Source organism: Ochotona curzoniae, unplaced genomic scaffold, assembly GCF_017591425.1.
Source record: "Ochotona curzoniae isolate NIBS_2020 unplaced genomic scaffold, NIBS_Ocur_1.0 contig_4105, whole genome shotgun sequence".
NCBI lineage: Eukaryota > Metazoa > Chordata > Mammalia > Lagomorpha > Ochotonidae > Ochotona > Ochotona curzoniae.
The window spans coordinates 8,874,073-8,892,353 of record NW_024466129.1 but is presented as its reverse complement, the minus strand read 5'-3'; the positions used below and the strand labels follow the sequence as shown (position 1 = coordinate 8,892,353).

The 18,281-nt window shown below is 51.5% G+C and overlaps 1 protein-coding gene across 1 annotated transcript in view; it reads right to left on the bottom strand.

Moving 5' to 3' along the window:
* The window catches only part of PTPRN2 (protein tyrosine phosphatase receptor type N2), a 914,532-nt gene that overhangs the window by 118,481 nt on the left and 777,770 nt on the right, over positions 1 to 18,281 (bottom strand). Inside the window, exon 13 of the mRNA XM_040984210.1 lies at positions 8,705 to 8,917. Coding sequence (XP_040840144.1) covers positions 8,705 to 8,917 — 213 coding nt within the window. The remainder of the gene's footprint in view (positions 1 to 8,704; positions 8,918 to 18,281) is intronic.

Here is an 18,281-nt window from a genome sequence, read left to right as displayed (position 1 = left end):
GGAAGCGGGGCCACCAGGACATGAACTGGCACCCATATGGGATCCCGGCATGTGCAAGGTGAAGACTTTAGCTACTAGACTACCAGGCCAGGCCCACATTTTAAATGGTCTTCCTCTGACATCTGGAGATGACTGTCATCTGCCCGCTTCTCCCTCGCTTGTGCAACACCTTTTCCAAAGCTTGCTCTCTTTGTGAACATCAGCTCCTCCGTGCCGCTGACGGTTCCAGCTATCATTCCTCCCTCTTCCACCTGATGCAGCGCCTTACCTCCTTTTATGCCAGAGTACGTGTTGTGTTAAGAGCTTGGGCTTTGCTATTTTTGACAGCCTAATGCAATGCACTGCAGATAATGCCATTCACCATGGAGGCACATTCTCTAGTGCCCATCAAGGCAAAAGGCTGAGAAGAGGGTTGGCTTGAGAGCAGATGGCCTGAGCACCTGCTGCCTCTGAGTGAGTCTTGCAGGTGGCTCCTGGGCCCACAGCTCCTGCACTGTCCAGCTCCTGGTGGTCACCGGGCTTGGTGTCTGACTCTTCCACATGGGCAGCATCCCTCACTGGGGTGGCTGGAGAAGGCCTCTGCAGAGCTGCCCAGACCTCTCCACCTTCCTTAGGAATGTTCCCATGACCCCTCAGCAGGATGCCGACCTACGTGGGAGCTGTAGAGACCAAAGCTAAAGTAGTTGGAGACCTAATGTTCCCGACTACAGCTACATTGGATGGAGCATTACATGCTCATGTGGAAACTCCTCTTGAACTTATACTTACTTCGAGTCCTGATACTTACCCCCTAGAACACTTCTCCATGCTCCTTCCATTTATCTTAAAATCGCTGTTGAATCCATTTTTACACCTGCCTTCTCCCAATACCCACTTAATTTCTCAACAGCTCACAACCTCCAGTCGAAGACCTGGCTTTCTGTCCACATCACCTGGGGGTCATGGCTGCCCTGGGCCCTTGGTGCACATGCTCCCTTCTCCTGTGGGAGCACCCTTCCTGCTGAGCCCTCGCCTGAACGTGGTTGCTGCTGCAGGAGTGTGTTGATAATCCAAGCTTACATTTGCATCCTGAGGCCCTCCCCGTAGCCCCATCTCCCTACTTCCTCCTGCTGACACCAGGGATAAATGCCTTTGTCTCTCGGAGTTCCTGAATCACTGAGAAGGACACTCAGGTACAGCTTTTCTGGATGCCTTCTTCCTTAAAGTGCCTTGGATTTTTATGCAATTGCCTGCACTTCAGAGCTGTTCTTCCCCTTCTCCCTAGAAGCACAAGTTTTCTCTGCAGATTGTACATCCTGAGTTTCAAGTTTCAAAAAGAGCCCCGCTTCTGCCAATCAGATCTAAAGGAGTGGGAGCCACCCAGCAGAATGGGAGGACATATCTGGAAAAGAAAGGTGTGGACCTGGAACCCAACAGCCATTCACAAGCATCTGAGAGCACAGATAACCACTCCATGGAATGCACCCTTCAACATCATGGCAACGCCAACATGTGCAAGGCCACATGTGATTGGCATGGCAGCTCAGCCCCCCAGCTTACAAAAGAGGAAGTTGGGGTTCTGGGAAGTGCTGGGTACCTGACAGAGCATTATCAGATATAATGGACAGATATCATGGTTTTCTCCTTCTGTGACTTTACAGAATCGAAAAAACTGCCCAGTGGAGTAAGAGGGAAATGAGACTAGGTAAGCATGCAAGAGTGGGCAGACTGCATCTGTAGAATCTGTAGATTCTGTAGAATCACGTTTGGCCATGCAGTGAAGCCAAGCCATCCCTGGGAGCAGCCCAGATGCCTCCACCCTGCCCACAAGCTCTTAGCTGACCTCCAGCAGGTGCAGCCTGACACAAGTGCAATGCCCCACACTTTCTGCCTGTGCCCCAGCTCTGCTGACCTTAAGGCTCTCAGTAGTCTGGTCACAAATCGTCCCGATTTCTTCCCGATCCTTGTCAGGTCGGCCACCATGAGGCAGTGAGCACCAAGCACCTTGTTCCCAGCCCTTGCCTGGAACGGCCATTGCACTGAACCACACACGGCCACCCTCATTCCATGAGCCCTCTATGAATTTCCTCCTATACCAGCTGGTGTGGGGGGTCCTCTTCTGTTATCTCCAAGTGTCTGACTTCAATGTCATCCACATCATCTTTAAACCACCCATTGCATTGGGTTTCACTCCTTACCTTTCAGAAATCACACACAGGGAGTAAACAAAGGAGATGTTTGCTTTGGCTCAGCCACCCATAGGGCCTTCCATGGTGGAAGGCGGGTAACAGGCTGTCATGAATGTAGGCTCCCCTGGTGGAATTTCTGCTTTATCACCCATGGGTGCATAACTGTGGCTGTGGGAACCCAGCCAGTTCTGTTACCTGCTCTCCTGGGCCCTGGGACAAGTCACAGCTTCACTGGTGCCTATTGTGTCCATGTCCACCTGCAAACAGAGGAGGTAGAAGGACCCTGCTTTCTTCTTGTGACTGTAAAGAGAAAACAAGGCGACGAGCACAGGCTTTCTGGGTACCTTGTGGACATGTCTGCATGCGCAGATCTGGCTGACATGCTGAGCACAGCTGGGGAGCTGAAGAAAAGTGGCCCTTCCTGGGCCCCTCTGTGCATGAGAGGTGGCAGCTGAGGAGTCACTCTCATTTTACACCAGAAGAAAATAGGCAGGGCAAAGTAGAGTACACCAGGGTATCAGCAAAGCATGCTGGCACAGAAACCATTCCTTGTCTCAGTGTTGTGTGGGCACCCACATCCTCTCTGATGAGCCTTGAAAATTCTCTCTTGCCTTAGCTATCAGCAGGCAAACTACCAAGGCCGGCCAATCGTCTAATCCCCTGCCTGCAAATGCCACATCCCATATGGACACCAGTTTGTATCCTGCTGTTTCATTTCCCATTGAGCTTCCTACTTGTGGCCTGGGAAAGCAGCAGAAGATGGCTCAAGTCCTTGGGACACTGCACCTGCATGGGAAGCCAAGAGGAAGTGCCTGGCTTCAGATTGGCTCCAGTCTAGCTGCTGTGGCCATTTGGGGAGTGAATCAGCAGATGGAGGATCTTTCTGTCTCTCCTTGTCTCTGTAAATCTGCCTTTTAAATTTAAAAAAAATTTTTTTGAAAGAAAGAAAGAAAGAGAGAAAGAGAGAAAGAAAGAAGCAAAGTGTCTTTCCCTAGGGAAAGTCACCTGGCAGGCAGCAGGAAGCTGAGCTAGTGCCCTCTTCCTCCTGGCAAGCATGAGAGAGCTTCCTTAAAACACATATTCAAGCAGTCTCCAGGGCTGCTAATAAGCCACAAAAGCAAAACACACATAGTAATCATCATAGGAACAGAAAGAAGCCACCAGATTCAGGACTCCAATGTGCGCGTATGAGATTTTCCAATGTGTGATTGCCCAGACATCTCAGCGCGTGATCTGTTATTTTTAATTAAAGTCTGAGCTAATTATTACTGTCTGATCAAGGGAAGTGGCTTGCTGTATCGGGACAGGCCATGCGCTCTATTTTTATCTTTGGATATTTCTTTGGCAACCTTTCCAGACTTCAGTGTTCTCCGAAGATCTATTTTCAAAATCCTAGGAGCTATATTTGAGGAAACATTTTGCATGGGCAAAACTGCAAAACAGACAAGTAGTCACTGCGTTGGAAAGTGTGTATTTAAAAGTCAGAGGTTTAGGAGAAAAATGCACCGCCAATAGATGCCTTCCACAAAAATGCTCAGGCCCATAGTGAAGACAGATCTGGAAGATCCAACCCAGCTCCCAACAACACAGTGTGCTGCCCATACACATTTGAAACCAAATACACGTGCAGGTACAAACAAGTTCTTGGGTTCTGCGGACAGACCAAATTTCCTTATCCTCATCAGGGACAAATTTGCCTAGTTGTCCTTGGATGATCACATTACTGTATTGCAAAGTATAGAATCTGGCACCCATTAAACCACCATTTAGCATTTGCTTAACCAGGGGTGCCCGTGGGCATCATGGTAAGACCAGAAAGGGCAGGACAAGGCTTGCCTCAATGACCTTGCATCTGTCGGGGCTGGGGCTGAGGAGAAGCCAAAGCACAAACACCTGGCAAATCACATCCATGCCCCAAGGACATCCACCTATTGACATCTGTGCTGCCCTCTGTTTTTGCCAAGATGAAATCAGAAAGATTCCAGTTCTCAGGCTTGTCTACGCGATGGAGAGGGTTAAGTCAGCATTTTCAGGCACCCTTCCAATCGCAAAGCCAGATAGACTGTGATTACTGGATATTCCCCTCCCCGCAACACACAAATTAGCTTGACCTGAAAATCTTAACAAAAAGCAGAAAAAGCCATTCTAAAATACACAACTGGCTGAAGCAGGAAAAAAGGATCTTTTGTTTGTTTGTTTTTACAGATTGTGGTGGAGTCAAGCAAACCTCCGGAAAATTCCCTGTCCTCCAACTGAATTGGGAACTCATCCTATCCTTTCACCATTTCTATGACTAGTGATTGCATCAATTATGGAAGACTAAACTCACCTAGACAAAGAAAGGTCTCTGAACTCCCAAGAGAACAAGCCAACTCATGACCTGTTCTGACTCTGTGAGAACTCAGCTTCGCTCACCAGAGGTGAGAAGTCGGGGTGCATGGGACCCGCAGACCCATTAGCCGGTGACAACTGAGCATACAGGACGAGCAGCAATCACCATGCACACTGTCATTACAGTGATAATCACTTGCTAATGGGAGCAGCCGTAACTGAGATGTGCATTTAGCGGCTCTGTTTACAGACAGTCCCTGTAGCCCAAACCCGTGCCTTCCTTCCACCGGGTCTGGTTCCAAAGCACCTCCCAGGACACCAGAAAAACCTGCTGGGTATTGTGAAATCAACCATCAAACGAGGAACTGGCTGAAAATTCTGCAAGAGTTTCTGCCCTCGTGCAGGGGAAGGGAGAGAGGGCTGACAGAATACTAAACTTGCTGCTCCGAGATGATCAAAGCCTCAAAGAAATGGATGCAACATTCAAAGAGACTTGAGGAGCCAAAGGAGGAGAATGTCTTCTAATCATCTAACAACTTATTTTTGGCACAGTTTTTCACCCAATCACCTTCCACAGAAATAGGACACCTACATTAAAGAAATGCGTCAAGTATATGGGCACCAAACGCTGCAGTGTTTTCTGTCTTTACATGATCTTAGTGTGTGCTTCGACACATGCATATCTGGGTATGAATACGTATGATCTGCCGCAATAAGGGGAAAACAAAATAAGCAAAACTGTTTTTTAGATAACGAAGGACAGATAGAATACAAGTTTACTGTGTTTTACAGGGTGGGGAAAACACCAACTTTACTAAAACAATAGAGGAAAGTAGGGTGACAGTAGTCTATTTTTTTTAAAAAGTAACTATAGGACATATTTCAGTTATTCTAAAAATGGATAAGGCCGTTATTTTTTCCAGTTGGCACAAATCACTGTCTGAGAGGTCCTGGAAAGTATTGCAAGTATCAGAATCTGACTCAGCAAGCCAAAAAGAAAAGAAATTCACAAGCCACTCAAGCCCAAACATCCCGAGTCGTGCTTATGCAGTCATTCCATTTGGAAGAAGAAAATATAAGGATGCCGAGAGATGCCTGCAAGAGAATCTGAGAATTCAACTACTTACTGCCTTGACTGTCCTGTTCAGAGCAGCCAAATCAGGACCTTTCCTTGGACCTAACCGGAAGCCTCACCATGAATTCTGTGCACACAAGGGGTCCACACAGACTTCCGAGCTGTGCATCCAAGGGCTGAGGCAGCCAACGGCATTGCCAAGGATCAACAGCATGAAGGGTCTTCCCACCAGAGGATCACATAGGGACACCGACACTGGTGCTGTTGCATTGGGGACTGGGGAGCCTCCTTTTGCACTCAGGAAGGGGTTCACAAGGAGAGACCACCAAAGTGTCTCCCAGAACAACATCTTGGAGCTTCCCCTGTCTTCACTCTCAGAATGACTCTGCTTCTTGTCTTTGGTCCCTGTTCTCTAGCTGTAAGGGTAACCTCACACTGCAACGTTAATAAACTTCTTACGCTGCCACCTACGATCCCATCATTGCTTGATTATTTACCTCTACTTTTACTTGCACAATAATCTCTTTCGGACACCTTGTAAAAACAAACATCATTTGCACTCTATTCCCATACAACACCACATCAAATTGTTTACTTTTTCTTATAACGCACGATGAGCATTATAACGAGATCTATTTACTACCTCAGCTTTATTGGAGAATTAGCAAAGAACAGGAGTCCATGACTTAAACACATGCATCGATGCAACAAACACTTCTCTTGAAATGGGTTGTTTTTGTTTGCAATATTTTTTTAAAAGGTGGTGTGTGTTTTTTTTTTTTTTAACTTGAGGGGGTTATCAGTGGCAGCTGTAGAAAATCCACAGAGATACGAATGCATTGATGAATTAATGCCTGCCTCATCTACCAATGAAGTTGCTCTATGTGCAACTACAACAGCACGGGTTCTTCATGCATTATTCAGCTAAATCTAAAGCCCCAAATCACAAAAGCCCCACCTTCATCTGCTGAGTCCTGCTCTGCTCCAAAAAAATAAATAAATAAAAATCAAAGCAACACAACAGCCTAGCACTAGAATGTTCTCACAACAGTCACTTTTAGAGGGGGCAAACCCTCACATTTCACCAGGGCAGTCGCTGCAACAGTGAAACCAGGGTAATTTTTAAAGCTAACGGAAGATTTCGGTAGTCATTTCATTTCCAAAATTTTTTCTAGATCACGTTTTTAAAGGAATTTTTTCCTTTTTTATTCTTTTTATTAATCTGGTCGAAGCAAAGCACACATTTCCTTTATTGTCTGGATTACAGATTCTTATTAAACAAACCAGAGCTCATTATAAAATCAATATCAACTTAACCACCATGCCCCCAGGAGGAACAGCAAAAAGGTCACTCTAAGAAATTCAAACAATTTTCCTGCTGGAAGGGCATGATTTTAATTACAGATACTATTAATTAGAGCTGTCAGTGGAAAGATTTTTTTTTTCCTGTTAATTATCACAAACTCAGTCCTAAACAGGCATTTTCAACCTGCATTTTTGTAAAAATTGGGCATTTCTGCATGCAAAACCAACCTTCCCATGCTATCAATATTTTATAACTGAATTTCAAAGTATATCAAAGGACGCACACTTTCTAAAACATCTCCGCCCGTGTGATCTGCTGTCTCCCACGCATGGAACAGAACCAGTGTGATAATTTATTTATGTTCTGACACGGACTTGGCCCTGGGACCTGGCATCCCGGATTGATGGTCCTGTTCAATAGAACTTCTGCATGCAGTCTAGTAGTTTATGTGACATTTTTTTTTTTCAGGCTGCTTCTTCAAACACAGTTCTTTCCCTTTGCTTTGAAGCAAAGCCACGCTCTGCACGCGAAATGCCATCTGCACCGCATTTGAAGTTGCCATTTCTTCACAGGAAAAAAGATTGCGGTGCCCAGGCTTCTGACCCTCTCCGGAGAGCTAGAGTTTTTCTCCACGCAGTAGCAATACTAAAAATTTGAAATAGGAGAGTAGGCTATCTCCTGCTCTCTTTTAAGTATAGGGATTTTATCAATGCCTCCCAACTCCTTCTTTTGGAGCGAGTGAGAGCAGCTCCAGGCAGCAGATACGTCAGCTCAGACCGCCTCATGGAGAGGGGGCCACCAGGGCTGGTCAACTGGAAGGTATTTTCTGGAAAGAGCCTGCAAGCCCACCTAGGAAACTGACTATAGGATAATAAGATCTGCTTCATATATTTGAATGCAAAATACAATGAATTATTTACAAGGCAGAGAACACATCATAACCACGTGACTCAAGAAAACAAAGGACCGAGTCCAATGGAGGGAAAATCTCACACAAATTTACATTGATTGAACTAAAAAAAAAAAAAGCAGTGATTAAACGAATTATTTTAGCTTTGCAAATGGGAGTATACACTCCTATTTAAACACTATTCTACATGAAATCAAATGCCCACATATATGCTGGGTTTGCTTTGCTTTTAAAACTGAAGTCACGTTTTTTATTACAGCATACTATTAAAAGTGAAATGTTTGCTACAGAACCTTCTAAAACTGTATAGACTGTTTTCTGCCCAATTTGGCCTGAACCTGCCTTCCTCACATCCTCATTGGTCTAATTTATTGCCAGGTGTGTTTGCAAGCTCTCTGCATTTCCAGATGCTGCTGCCACTGTTGCCTCGTGGAAACACACCTGGTTTACCTGCAGCTGGTCAGCGTTATATCTCACTGTATCAGAATGATAGCAGAGGGTGGCAACACATCAGGTCAAAAGATCTGTTCTTGTAAGACCCTGAGTGGAAGTCGGTGACTTAAGAGCCATCTTCAAACATCTACGCAAGCAATTCATCTTGCAAGGCTGGAGCTTTCATTAACAGAGGCCAAAACTAAGAAAGATAACAGATGATACATAATTCATGTATTGTACTTTTCCCACATTTCTAATTAGCAACCTGCGTTCACAGCTAACAGGAGACTCTCCAAGAACAGCTCAAGATTAATACAAGAGCTGTAAAACTGTGGTTGCAAGGTATTTACATGAATGTTAATGAGAAGTTTCAATTGGCATCATAAAAGAATCCAAACTATGAATAAATGAGCAAGTGCCAGGGACGGGGGAGGAAATAACTCCAACACAGCACTTGGAAAAGCAGAGGGTCCTTTTACCTGGTACGCAGCCGTGGCATCTGCGCCTGGGTGGCCCCCTAGTCCGGACAGCTTCTCTCTCAGCTTGTAGTGAGAGCTGTGGCGGATGCAGTAGATGAGACCGGAAGTCAGGAGGACCCCCACGATGCAGGCAACCGAGAGGAAGGTGAGCACAACAAACTTGGTGGAGTCTTCTTGCTCTGCCTGATGAGGCAGGAGCTTGAGCTGGCTTTTCTGTGGAAAGGAAAGAGGTGGCCAGTTAGCCCTGAGTGAAGTCTCCACCTCCAGAAAAACCACCCTCTCCAATGCAACTTGAAAACATAGGCGTTAACACAACTGGAGAGCCAGACCAGACCCTGGAAGGGGATGCGGAAGTGTCACAATGGCGCCTTGCGGGACCTCGAAAAGGGGAAAGTTGTAGGCTTCCTCTTCTCCAACCCCAGCACCCCAGAGGTGCTGTTCTTCAAATTTAAGGTCAAGTCTCTGGCAGCTAGTTTGCTGTGTTAAGTGAAACAAAGTATCTGTCCCTACTCATAAGCAGGTGCAGCCGTGTATCCGAAGTTTGCACAATTGCCGCTTAGAGTGTGGTGGGCAGGCCAAGGGGGTGGAGTAACCCAGATCTGGTGGCACTTAACGAAAGTTGCAAAGTCAATCTTCAGTATGCAACCTAACGCGAGTAGCATTATGCACTTATCCTATTCCCATCCTTGCCATCACTTTAGTCATGTGGCCCTCCTGGGAACAACCCCACTTGCTCTTCGAGGGTGCACAGGGTACACAAGGGTACTTGCTCTTTCATCCAGCCCAAGGCACAGACCCCCAACAGCTGGCACCTAAGTGTGGTTCCTGGAAGGGAACCGCTAGCTACATCCTCGTCAGAATCCCGCAGGCGGACGGCCCGGGAAGTTCACTTCCCAGCCCAACGCCTGCCTGTACAGTCGGTTTCAGAGGACCAGGGCTAGATAGCAGAAAATCCTCCCGGGTCCATTTCACTTGTCTCCACGTGCAAACAGTTGCACGGCGCTCCCCTCATTAGCTTCATTAGAAGGTATATTAGCGACAATTAAAAACGCCACAGGAAAACGGGGAAGGCAGCGGGCAAACAGCCCGAGAGACTCTGGGCCAGCAGATCCCCGCTCCTGCCCCCCACAATTACTCGGGAAATGAATGGAAAAACATGTCCTGCCTCAGTCCCGGTTGCTACAAGAGAAGAACAATTAGCAAACTCTTTTCCACCACCTAATTTCGCGTGGTAACAAAATGGATTTTTCCCCATGAATGCCTGGCCGGCCTATTCATTATCTCTCCTCTATTAGTAATTTTCTGCTCCGTATTCAGCCTCCCGACTCTTCATTTCCTCCGGTCTCCGAGTGTACACAGTGCCTCTTATGTCAGGCCGGGCTCAGTTTTATCTTGTAATCATAAAGGCCACGAAAGCAATTATCGCCGGTCTTGACTGGAAAAGCTGGTCATTAATTAGCCTCCTTTTGCCTTCGGTGCCGCGGATTAGCCGGTGCTGGGACTGAGTTAATGGAAACGCGGGTTAAATGAGAAAAGGGGTCGGGATTTCGCTGCCTGGATGCGCGGCGACTCGGCGAGGACGCGGAGGTTTCCAGCTCGGCTGGCGGTGGACCGAGGGGAGGAGGGGTGCAAGGAAGGCGGGAGGCAGTCTAGGGGTGGGGGTTGGGAATGGGGAGGGATCTGGGATGATGACGAGGGGGCGGGGGCGGCCTGGGGACGCCCTGAGCAGGCCCCAGTGGCCGGGGCGCACGGCGGCATAAGGGACTCTGCGCGCACCGTGGCCCTGTCAGTGGAAGGAGCGGAAAGGGCCCCCTCCCCATTTCGCCCCAGCTCCTTCCTCTCATCCTCCTCCCCCACCCGTCTTCAACGCGCCCCCCTCCCCGGGGCTCACGCAGCAGCAGTTTCCAAAAGAGTAGTCCCTCCGCCCGATCCACCCCCGAAGGCAGCCGTAGACCCGAACCCCATCTCCCCCACCCCACTCCCCGCCGCGCGTGGTGACAGAACCAAAAACCACGTAGAGACGGGGAGGAGGGGGACGTCCCAATCACTGCGCCGTGCTACCCTGACGGGAGGGAGCGCGACTCCCCCCAGCTCCGCGGGGTCTCCCTCGGCCCCAAGAGCGGAATTTGCTTCGCGCCCATCCTGCCGCGGCTGTTGCCAGCACAGCCCGCTGCATCCCGCGCCTTCCCCGCGCTACTCGGCGGAGAGGAGGTGCAGAGCGCGGGGCAGGGGTGGGATGGAGGGACCGGGGAAGGCGAAGAGGAGGAGCGACCGAGACCCCGTGGAGAGCACCACGTCAGGTCCCCAGGCGCGCCCGGACAGGGGCCCTAGTTGCCAGTCGCCTCCCCGGGTCTTGTCCTGCAGGCAGGACCGCCTTCCTCCAGCTCCAGCCCAGAGGCTTGAATTGACACCTAGGTGGGCGGCCGTTGCCCACCGGACGATTCAGAGATCCTCGTCACGGGTGACCCCCGCGTTGTGCTGAGCCTCCGGTGGATCCTGCCTCGTCAGGGCAGACAGAATTCGAAGGATAACAAAGAAAGCTGCCGCAAGACGGGCAGAAAGGGCGCGAGCTTGTCCTCCCAATCCTAACCCGGGGGGCGGGGGGGGGGGGTTACTGCGCGCCCTCCCACCTGGCCTCCGCCGCAGGACAGGGCGTTCTCCGGGATCCCAGCGAAGCGTAGGGCATCCCCGGGGGTCCCACCCAGCCATCAGGAGGGCCTGGCGAGCCCACGTGGCTGGCTGTTCCGGGGATCGGGGACTTCGCGAACCTTCCCTCCCTGAGACTGAGGCGCATAAGTGTATGGCGACCAGCCTGCCTTCCAACTGACTCGCAGTACCACGGTACGTGGCAGACATACCAGGGCGCGTAGAGCTACTGGGCTCACGCGCGTCTCTCGGAGCCACCTGCCTCCTCATCTAACGAGGCCTGTTGGTCACTCCTGCGGGTGAAGAAGCAGCGAACACAAGGAACCACATGGAGCAGGCAGGTGGCAGGTGCTCACACGGTAGCCCGGCCCGGGTCTGCGCAGCACAGGGGAGACCAGGACCGGCGGCATCCTGGGGGGACCTAGCCAGTGTTCCTCCAAGGGATGTGGCACAGCCTGAGATATGAGACCACCCTTGCTGGCCCGCGAGGATACGGCCGACCCTTGCCAAGACCGAGAGCGGCTTGAGCCACTGCTGATTGTCCTTCACCGGGCCCGTGGGGATTTACTCAAAGGCCATGGGGGGGGGGGGGGGGGAGACAGAAAGAAAAAGTCAAAGAGAGCGACTGTTCTCACAGCTCAAAGTTCTCCTCCCTGGGCCCTTTTGGGGTCCCAGGTGCTCCTGGTGCACGAAGGACCGGAAAGCAAGGAGGCTGACCCTTCCCTATAGTCCCCTATCCTCGGCTCTCCTTCTGCTCCTTCCCCGTCTCACGTCCTAACTCGAGCTAAAACTTGGAAACCCAGAGACTGTAATGCCCCCAGGCAGGGGAAGCGGTCCTCGGCTTGCCTCCAGCAGCCCATTCACCGGATAGTTAGGGGCGGGGGTGAAGGATGTCCCTGACTCTGGTTGTGCCAGGATGGAGTTACCAATCTCAGGGTCGGGCTGGGACACGCTGCTTCCCAGCAGGCACCTCGGAAGGAACTCTTTCTCCTGGCTCCCCTAACCCTACACTTCTGAAGGTCCCGCCTAGCACTGTATAGAGATCAGGAGATGGCAGTTGGCCTGTAAGTCCCAGTTTAGAAATCCTAGCAGAAATGAAAACCATACAGAAAATGCTACTTTTTGGTTGTTATTTTCTTTCATTAATAAATTTAAACAACTTAATTTTTGTGGTGTATGACATTCAAAAAAAGATACTTATGACACCCCCTTCTCCCCCGCCCCCACACGAACTTAAAGGAAAAGAACTGAGTCTGCTGTTGGCTTGAAAATTAGGTTGGACAGTCCGTAAGCCAGCAGTGGCTTGGGTGGGCCTTGGACCCTTCCTCAGAGCCCCCACTTTCACCAACAGGCTCCCCTAGGCTGAGCAACTTCATATGAACTACACGCCCAGAAGAGAGGCCAGATTAATTAGAGGCATCTTATCAGTCTTGACTTGAAATGGAAAGAAAATGATGCTTAAATATTTATGACTCTGACATTTACAGTCAGACGTCTTTTAAAAGCAGAACACCTCCTTCTGCTCAGCCGCAGTTCGACTTGCTGAAAGTTGGAGCGGGGAAGGAGTGAGGAGGAGGAAGGTAGAGAGAGAGAGAGTAGACCCACACTCCTGCAAAGCGTGCCTGGTGGCACAGGTGCAGGGAAACCTCCCCCCGCAGACCTGCACAGTAACACAAGCGCTGGGGTGCACGAAAGATGCAAGCTGACTTAATCAGCAATTATCAGTCAACTTTGGACCAGTGGAGGTGGCTCCTGAGGGGAAGTAGCAGTCCAGTTCTGTATGTTTCTTCTATTATCCATCTCCACCTGCCACATGCAGTATTTCCAAAGTTGTAATTTAAAAGAAATATGTGACCACAGAGACCACTTACAGAATTGCTCTTAAAACCTAGACACTGCCTGGCCAATTTAAGCATTTTTTTTTTTTTAACCGGTGCTTGCAACTGGGAGTGCGTGGGACTCCTACTGAAGAGAGGTTCCTCTAGGCCACTTTATGGGAACACACCTTCAGAACTTCTCTGTGCCTGTGTAAGCTTATGAGAGAGAGAAAAAAACGAGCCTTCTGTGCCCAGTCTGTAGCCACACTCAACTATGAGAACTGAAACAGTCACACAAATACAAAACTCTATGGTAAATATTTATTGACAAATATTTAGTATTTTTCCAAGGTTATATAAAGTTACCAGTTTCCAAGAGCACCGTCCAAGTCATTGATTTGCAATTTTGAAATATGCTGGTACCAAAAAAACCCTTACACAATAATGAATCTCATTAATATTAAACTTCTAATACTGTCGATGTTTTCATTTGTTTCATTTCCAAGGAATTTGATTTGCAACCCCCGTGTGTCTGCACTTTTATGTTGCCATAATTATACAGAAAAACTTCTCCCCTGTAAAATTGCAAAACGAGTTTTAGAGACTATTAATGAATTGCTGTAACAAGTTTGCCTTCCATTGGCTAGATGAATCATCAGAGCTACTTGAAAACACCATTGTCAATTCACTAAGATAGTTAACTATCACTTTAAAAGCTGACCAGAATTCTTAAGTTTTCAGGCCATGGCAAGTGACTAAACTTCAGGGGGAAAAAAAAAAAAGTCATGGGGGAGGGGTGTCGTACGATATTTATAAAAGTATTTTTTTAAAGCTGTTAACTGAGCTATTTTTAATTTGGAATTTGCCACAGAATTCTAATAAATGAGAGAAGTCAGGCGGAAATAATCATGTATTAATTCTCTGCATTACAAAATCTTTTCAGAAGCTATCATCAGAGCAAGAGGCACTGCGGTCTGAATTCAGGGTGGGAGAAGCCCTTTGTGCGACTAAAAGCTATTGTTCCTCTCTGCCGATGAAATTGTACTTGCAAATCTGCCATTCAAGTAGCCAAAAAAAAAAAAAAAAGCCTATATGTGCAAAAGAAAAGATTCTCTAAGAAATGACCGTTTTAAACCATAAACTTTCATGAAAAAAAAGTTGGGATGTGCTATTTTAAAACAGACTGTTTGCTGAAGATGTTTTTCGGGCATAGCACAAAAGTGAGTCTAGGAACGACACCCAGTTGGTGCTTTGCTGTCTTTAAGTGCCTCCTAAAGCCTCTGTTTTAGAGAAATAACCCAAGATCTCAAGGAAGATTTATGGTTGTGATGTTTAGAGGAGGGACACGTCCTCGTGCGAACTAATTTTTAAACAGGGTTGCATCTCAGCCAAGTCCTCTCGCGTGGAATCCACAACGGCCCACCGGCTGGGAAGAGCCAGAAACCGATTGAGTCCCGAGAGAGAAAACTTGGCTCCCTTCTCGAAGATTCACTGCCGGCGACTTAATGCCACCCCAACTCTAGCTCGGCTCCGGTGAACTTCCTGCACCCTGCCCCGGCGCGGGTTTCTGGAGCGCCTAAATGGTTCCAGAGGCCTGGGGTGGGATACATAGGCGAGCGCCTCCCGCCTTGGTCTCCCACCTTCCCACCCACCTCCCACCACCCCCCTACCCACGGAAGCCAAGCTCGCTTCGTGGTGGGGACCTCGGGTTGGCCTCCTTTACCCTGGTTCCTCAGCCACATCCCAAAGACGGGCCTCGCGGCGATGCTCGACCCGGTGGCGGCTAGACTTGGTGAGAGGGTCCCGAAAAGCTGGTGGTTAGTTTCTGCTCCCACTCCTCCCCCGCTCAGGGGGAGGACAACCTCTCCGCGCCTCTGGCTTTCTCACCCCGGCCTCCCATCCCCTCTCCCTGAGATCCCTACAGAGGTCGGAAAGATCAGACCCGCAGCGCGGGACACAAAGGGTGGAGGGCTCCTGGGAGCCGCGGTATTCACAGCGACGAGGAAAAGGGACTCCGCGCGGCCCGCAGCCCCCTTCCTGATGTGGACAATGCCGAGGCCCAGCCTACCAGGTCACAAAGCACCAGGGCCGTGAGGGAGGGATTCATGTTCCCTGACAACGTTCGCGTTCCCCCTCCAAGAATCCCGGCCACAGACACAGCCCCTCCGCCCGAGCTGCCTCACCAGTTCTTCCCCAACCCGTGGCTTAGCTGAAGCCAAGAGGGGAGTGTGTTTGGTTGGGGATGGGTGGGTACTTCACCCAGTGTCGATAAAAACAGTGAGCGTCTTTTCCCCTTCTTTGCACAAACCTTCACTTCCTCGCTTGTTCGCTTGCATCCTAAAATCTGGGCGTTGCAGGGTAGAGCAGGCTGGGTGAAGACCACTCGGACACGCAGCGCCCTTCATCCCAGGCGGGGAGGTTCCCTGGTGCCCAGCAGGGACCCCAGGCGCACGTGCGGGAGCGGGGTGTGTGTGGCGGGGGACGCTAGGATATCGAACCCGGAGCAGAAGGGTGCGAGTGGGGTAGGGTCTGGGGGTGAGGCCAGAGGTGAGCACAGCCGCTCAGGGAGCGCCAGTCTCTGCCTCCCCGGCCCCCTCGGCGGCCCGAGCTGCCCTCGGCAGGCACTTGGCACCGTGGTAACCTCCCCCTCCTTCAGCCACGTAGCCCTGGAGCACCGCGGGAACCGCGCACTCTGGAGGCAAAAGGGCGGGAGTCTCTTGCTCTGAAAAGCCAACTCGGCTGAGATTTTAACCCCTGATTCTAAAGGTGCGCCCTGCCGCCAGGAGCTAGGCTCCCCAACCCCGCAACCACTAAGCAGCCCAGTGTTCAGAACCAAGAAAGGAGGATATGAAATCTTTCTCCTTTAGTTAGAAGTTTATCTGGCAAGCACGCAGCATCTCACGGCGAAGTGGGACCGGGGGGGGGGGCGCGGAGGGGCGGTTAGGGGGATGGTAGAGGGTGGCGAGAAATCTCCAGTCCGCTAGGGAAGAGGAGCTGTGGCTGCTTCCCAGAGTTACTCCTCCCTGGGCTGTGAGCTCAAAGGAGCGCCCTCCCCGCCCCCGCTCCACCTGCTTCAGCCCGGACCGAGCCTGCACTCCAAGCTTCCTCTAACTCACGGCCCTCTGGGATGCCTGGTCGGCCCCGGGGCGCGCTCCCGGACCTCGGGAAGGCGGGCGAAGAAACGCTCCAAAATTTGCTCGGAGGAAAAGTACACCCCCTCCCGTTCTCGCTGGCTCCTTTCCACGCCGACTGCTCCTCTCCGTCCTCCCTCCTCCTTTCCCCACACTGTTCCCCAGCCCCGCGCCCAAACCGCAACCCTCCTAGCTCTCTCCGCCTCTTTCTTGCTCATCTGACCAGCCCAGAGTTAGCCAGCGGTGCCTACAGCACAGCGCACGGGGAGAAGTCCGCGAGGCAACTCCCTGACATCTTTCGGATGGTCTCCGTGGCGCTGGACTAGGGCAGTTACCACCCCCTCAATCTGTGCACTCTGGGAAGAGCGGCCACCCGCTGGCAGTTCCTCAGATGCCCATCCCAAACCCACTTGGGGATGACCCCAGTCTCAGATCTCCAGTGCCAGCTTTTGACAGGTGTCCTACAGAGAATCGGCGTTACCCTCTAGGCTGGGCTCTCGGACGCCCTCCACCCTTCGAAGTATCCCACTCACTGCTCAGCCATCGATGCCCCGAGTGACGCCTTCGATAATCCCTCCTGCTCTCTCCCGTCCACCCTAGTCCCTCTCTCGGGGCGCCTAAGATCTCTCCACCGGCGCCCGCACTCAGACCGACGTCCCAGGTTACCTGCAGCTGGGCCGGTGCCGAGCGCCAAAGCAGGAGGAGGTGGGAACGTGCGCGGGGCCGAGAGGCCTTGGGGCTCCGCGGCTGCAGGCGGCGGCGACGCCGTAGTCACAGCCAGCTGCTTCCCTGCGCTGGAATTACAGACGAGCGGGGCCATCCTGCTCCGACCACAAACTTCTCGCACGGTGGAGACAAAGGTGCCGCGCGTCGCGTCTCCAACAGCAGCTGTGGCGGCGGAGGCGGCGCGGCGGCCGGGGCTCGGAGCCTACGGGCTTCCGCAGCTCTGGCTGGTCTTGGCTCGGCCCAGATCCGCCTGGCTCCCGGGATAGGCGCGCTGGGTCGAGGCGCAGCTCCGGCGGGCGCGGGGCCGGGTTCGGGACGGTCCCGGCAGGACCGCCGGCCGCGCGCGCAGCTTCACCCGCGCGGCCGCTGCGCCCCGCCTTATATCCCGCTCGGCGCGCACCCGGCCGGCGGCGGCGCGGCTCGCGGCCCAGCCACCGGTTGCTATAGCGATGTCCCCCCCACACACATGTTGCTGACAGCAATTGGCTAAGGGGCCGCGGCTCTCCAAACACTCTCTCCCGCCGGAGACTATGAATGGACATCGGCTTTGTCAGTCATTGGGACAGCGCCGTAGCCAGGGCCTTCGCCTTTTCTTTCTTTTCATTGCTACTCCCTTTCATCGTGCGAGTCACACTTCATACTGGGCAAGTTCAGGGTGGTTCTTGGTGGGGGCAGGGAGGTTTGGGTAAGAAAAGTCAACCCGCACGGCCCTACTGTGACCTTTATGATAGAATGGGTGCATGGAGAGGGCCACAACTGTTTGCAAAAAAACCCCAAAATTTTCGGCTAACGGTTCTCACCAGTTAACTTCCAATACTACTTAGTGGGAGTGTAGCTTTCCCTGTTCAAACTGAAGCAAGCCAATCACTCAGGGCAGATGGGCGCGGACCCTTCCCCCCTGTCATGCTACAAGAGTTCTTAGGTCTTAGGCGCACAGCAGTGCCTTGCGGTATGCGCCGCAATCTAAGGAGACTTGGCCACCTTTGGTCCAAGCGAACTGCCGGCCGCCAGCCCCCCAAACCGGATCCAGACAGCTGTGAGAACCGCAGACCCCAAGCTGAATCCTTGCCCTCCTTTCCACTCCCAAGGACAGCGGCCAGGCCTGGCCCATCAATCCTAGAACATCAAGTCACAGTTGCTGGAGCCTCGCCGAGTTCCCTGACACGCCCGCGTGGGCTTCAGGGTAGGCGGCCCGCAGGCCTAGTGTCGGGCTGGGCCGCCAATCCCGGGCGGCTGCCTTTTAGAGCTCTGTAACTT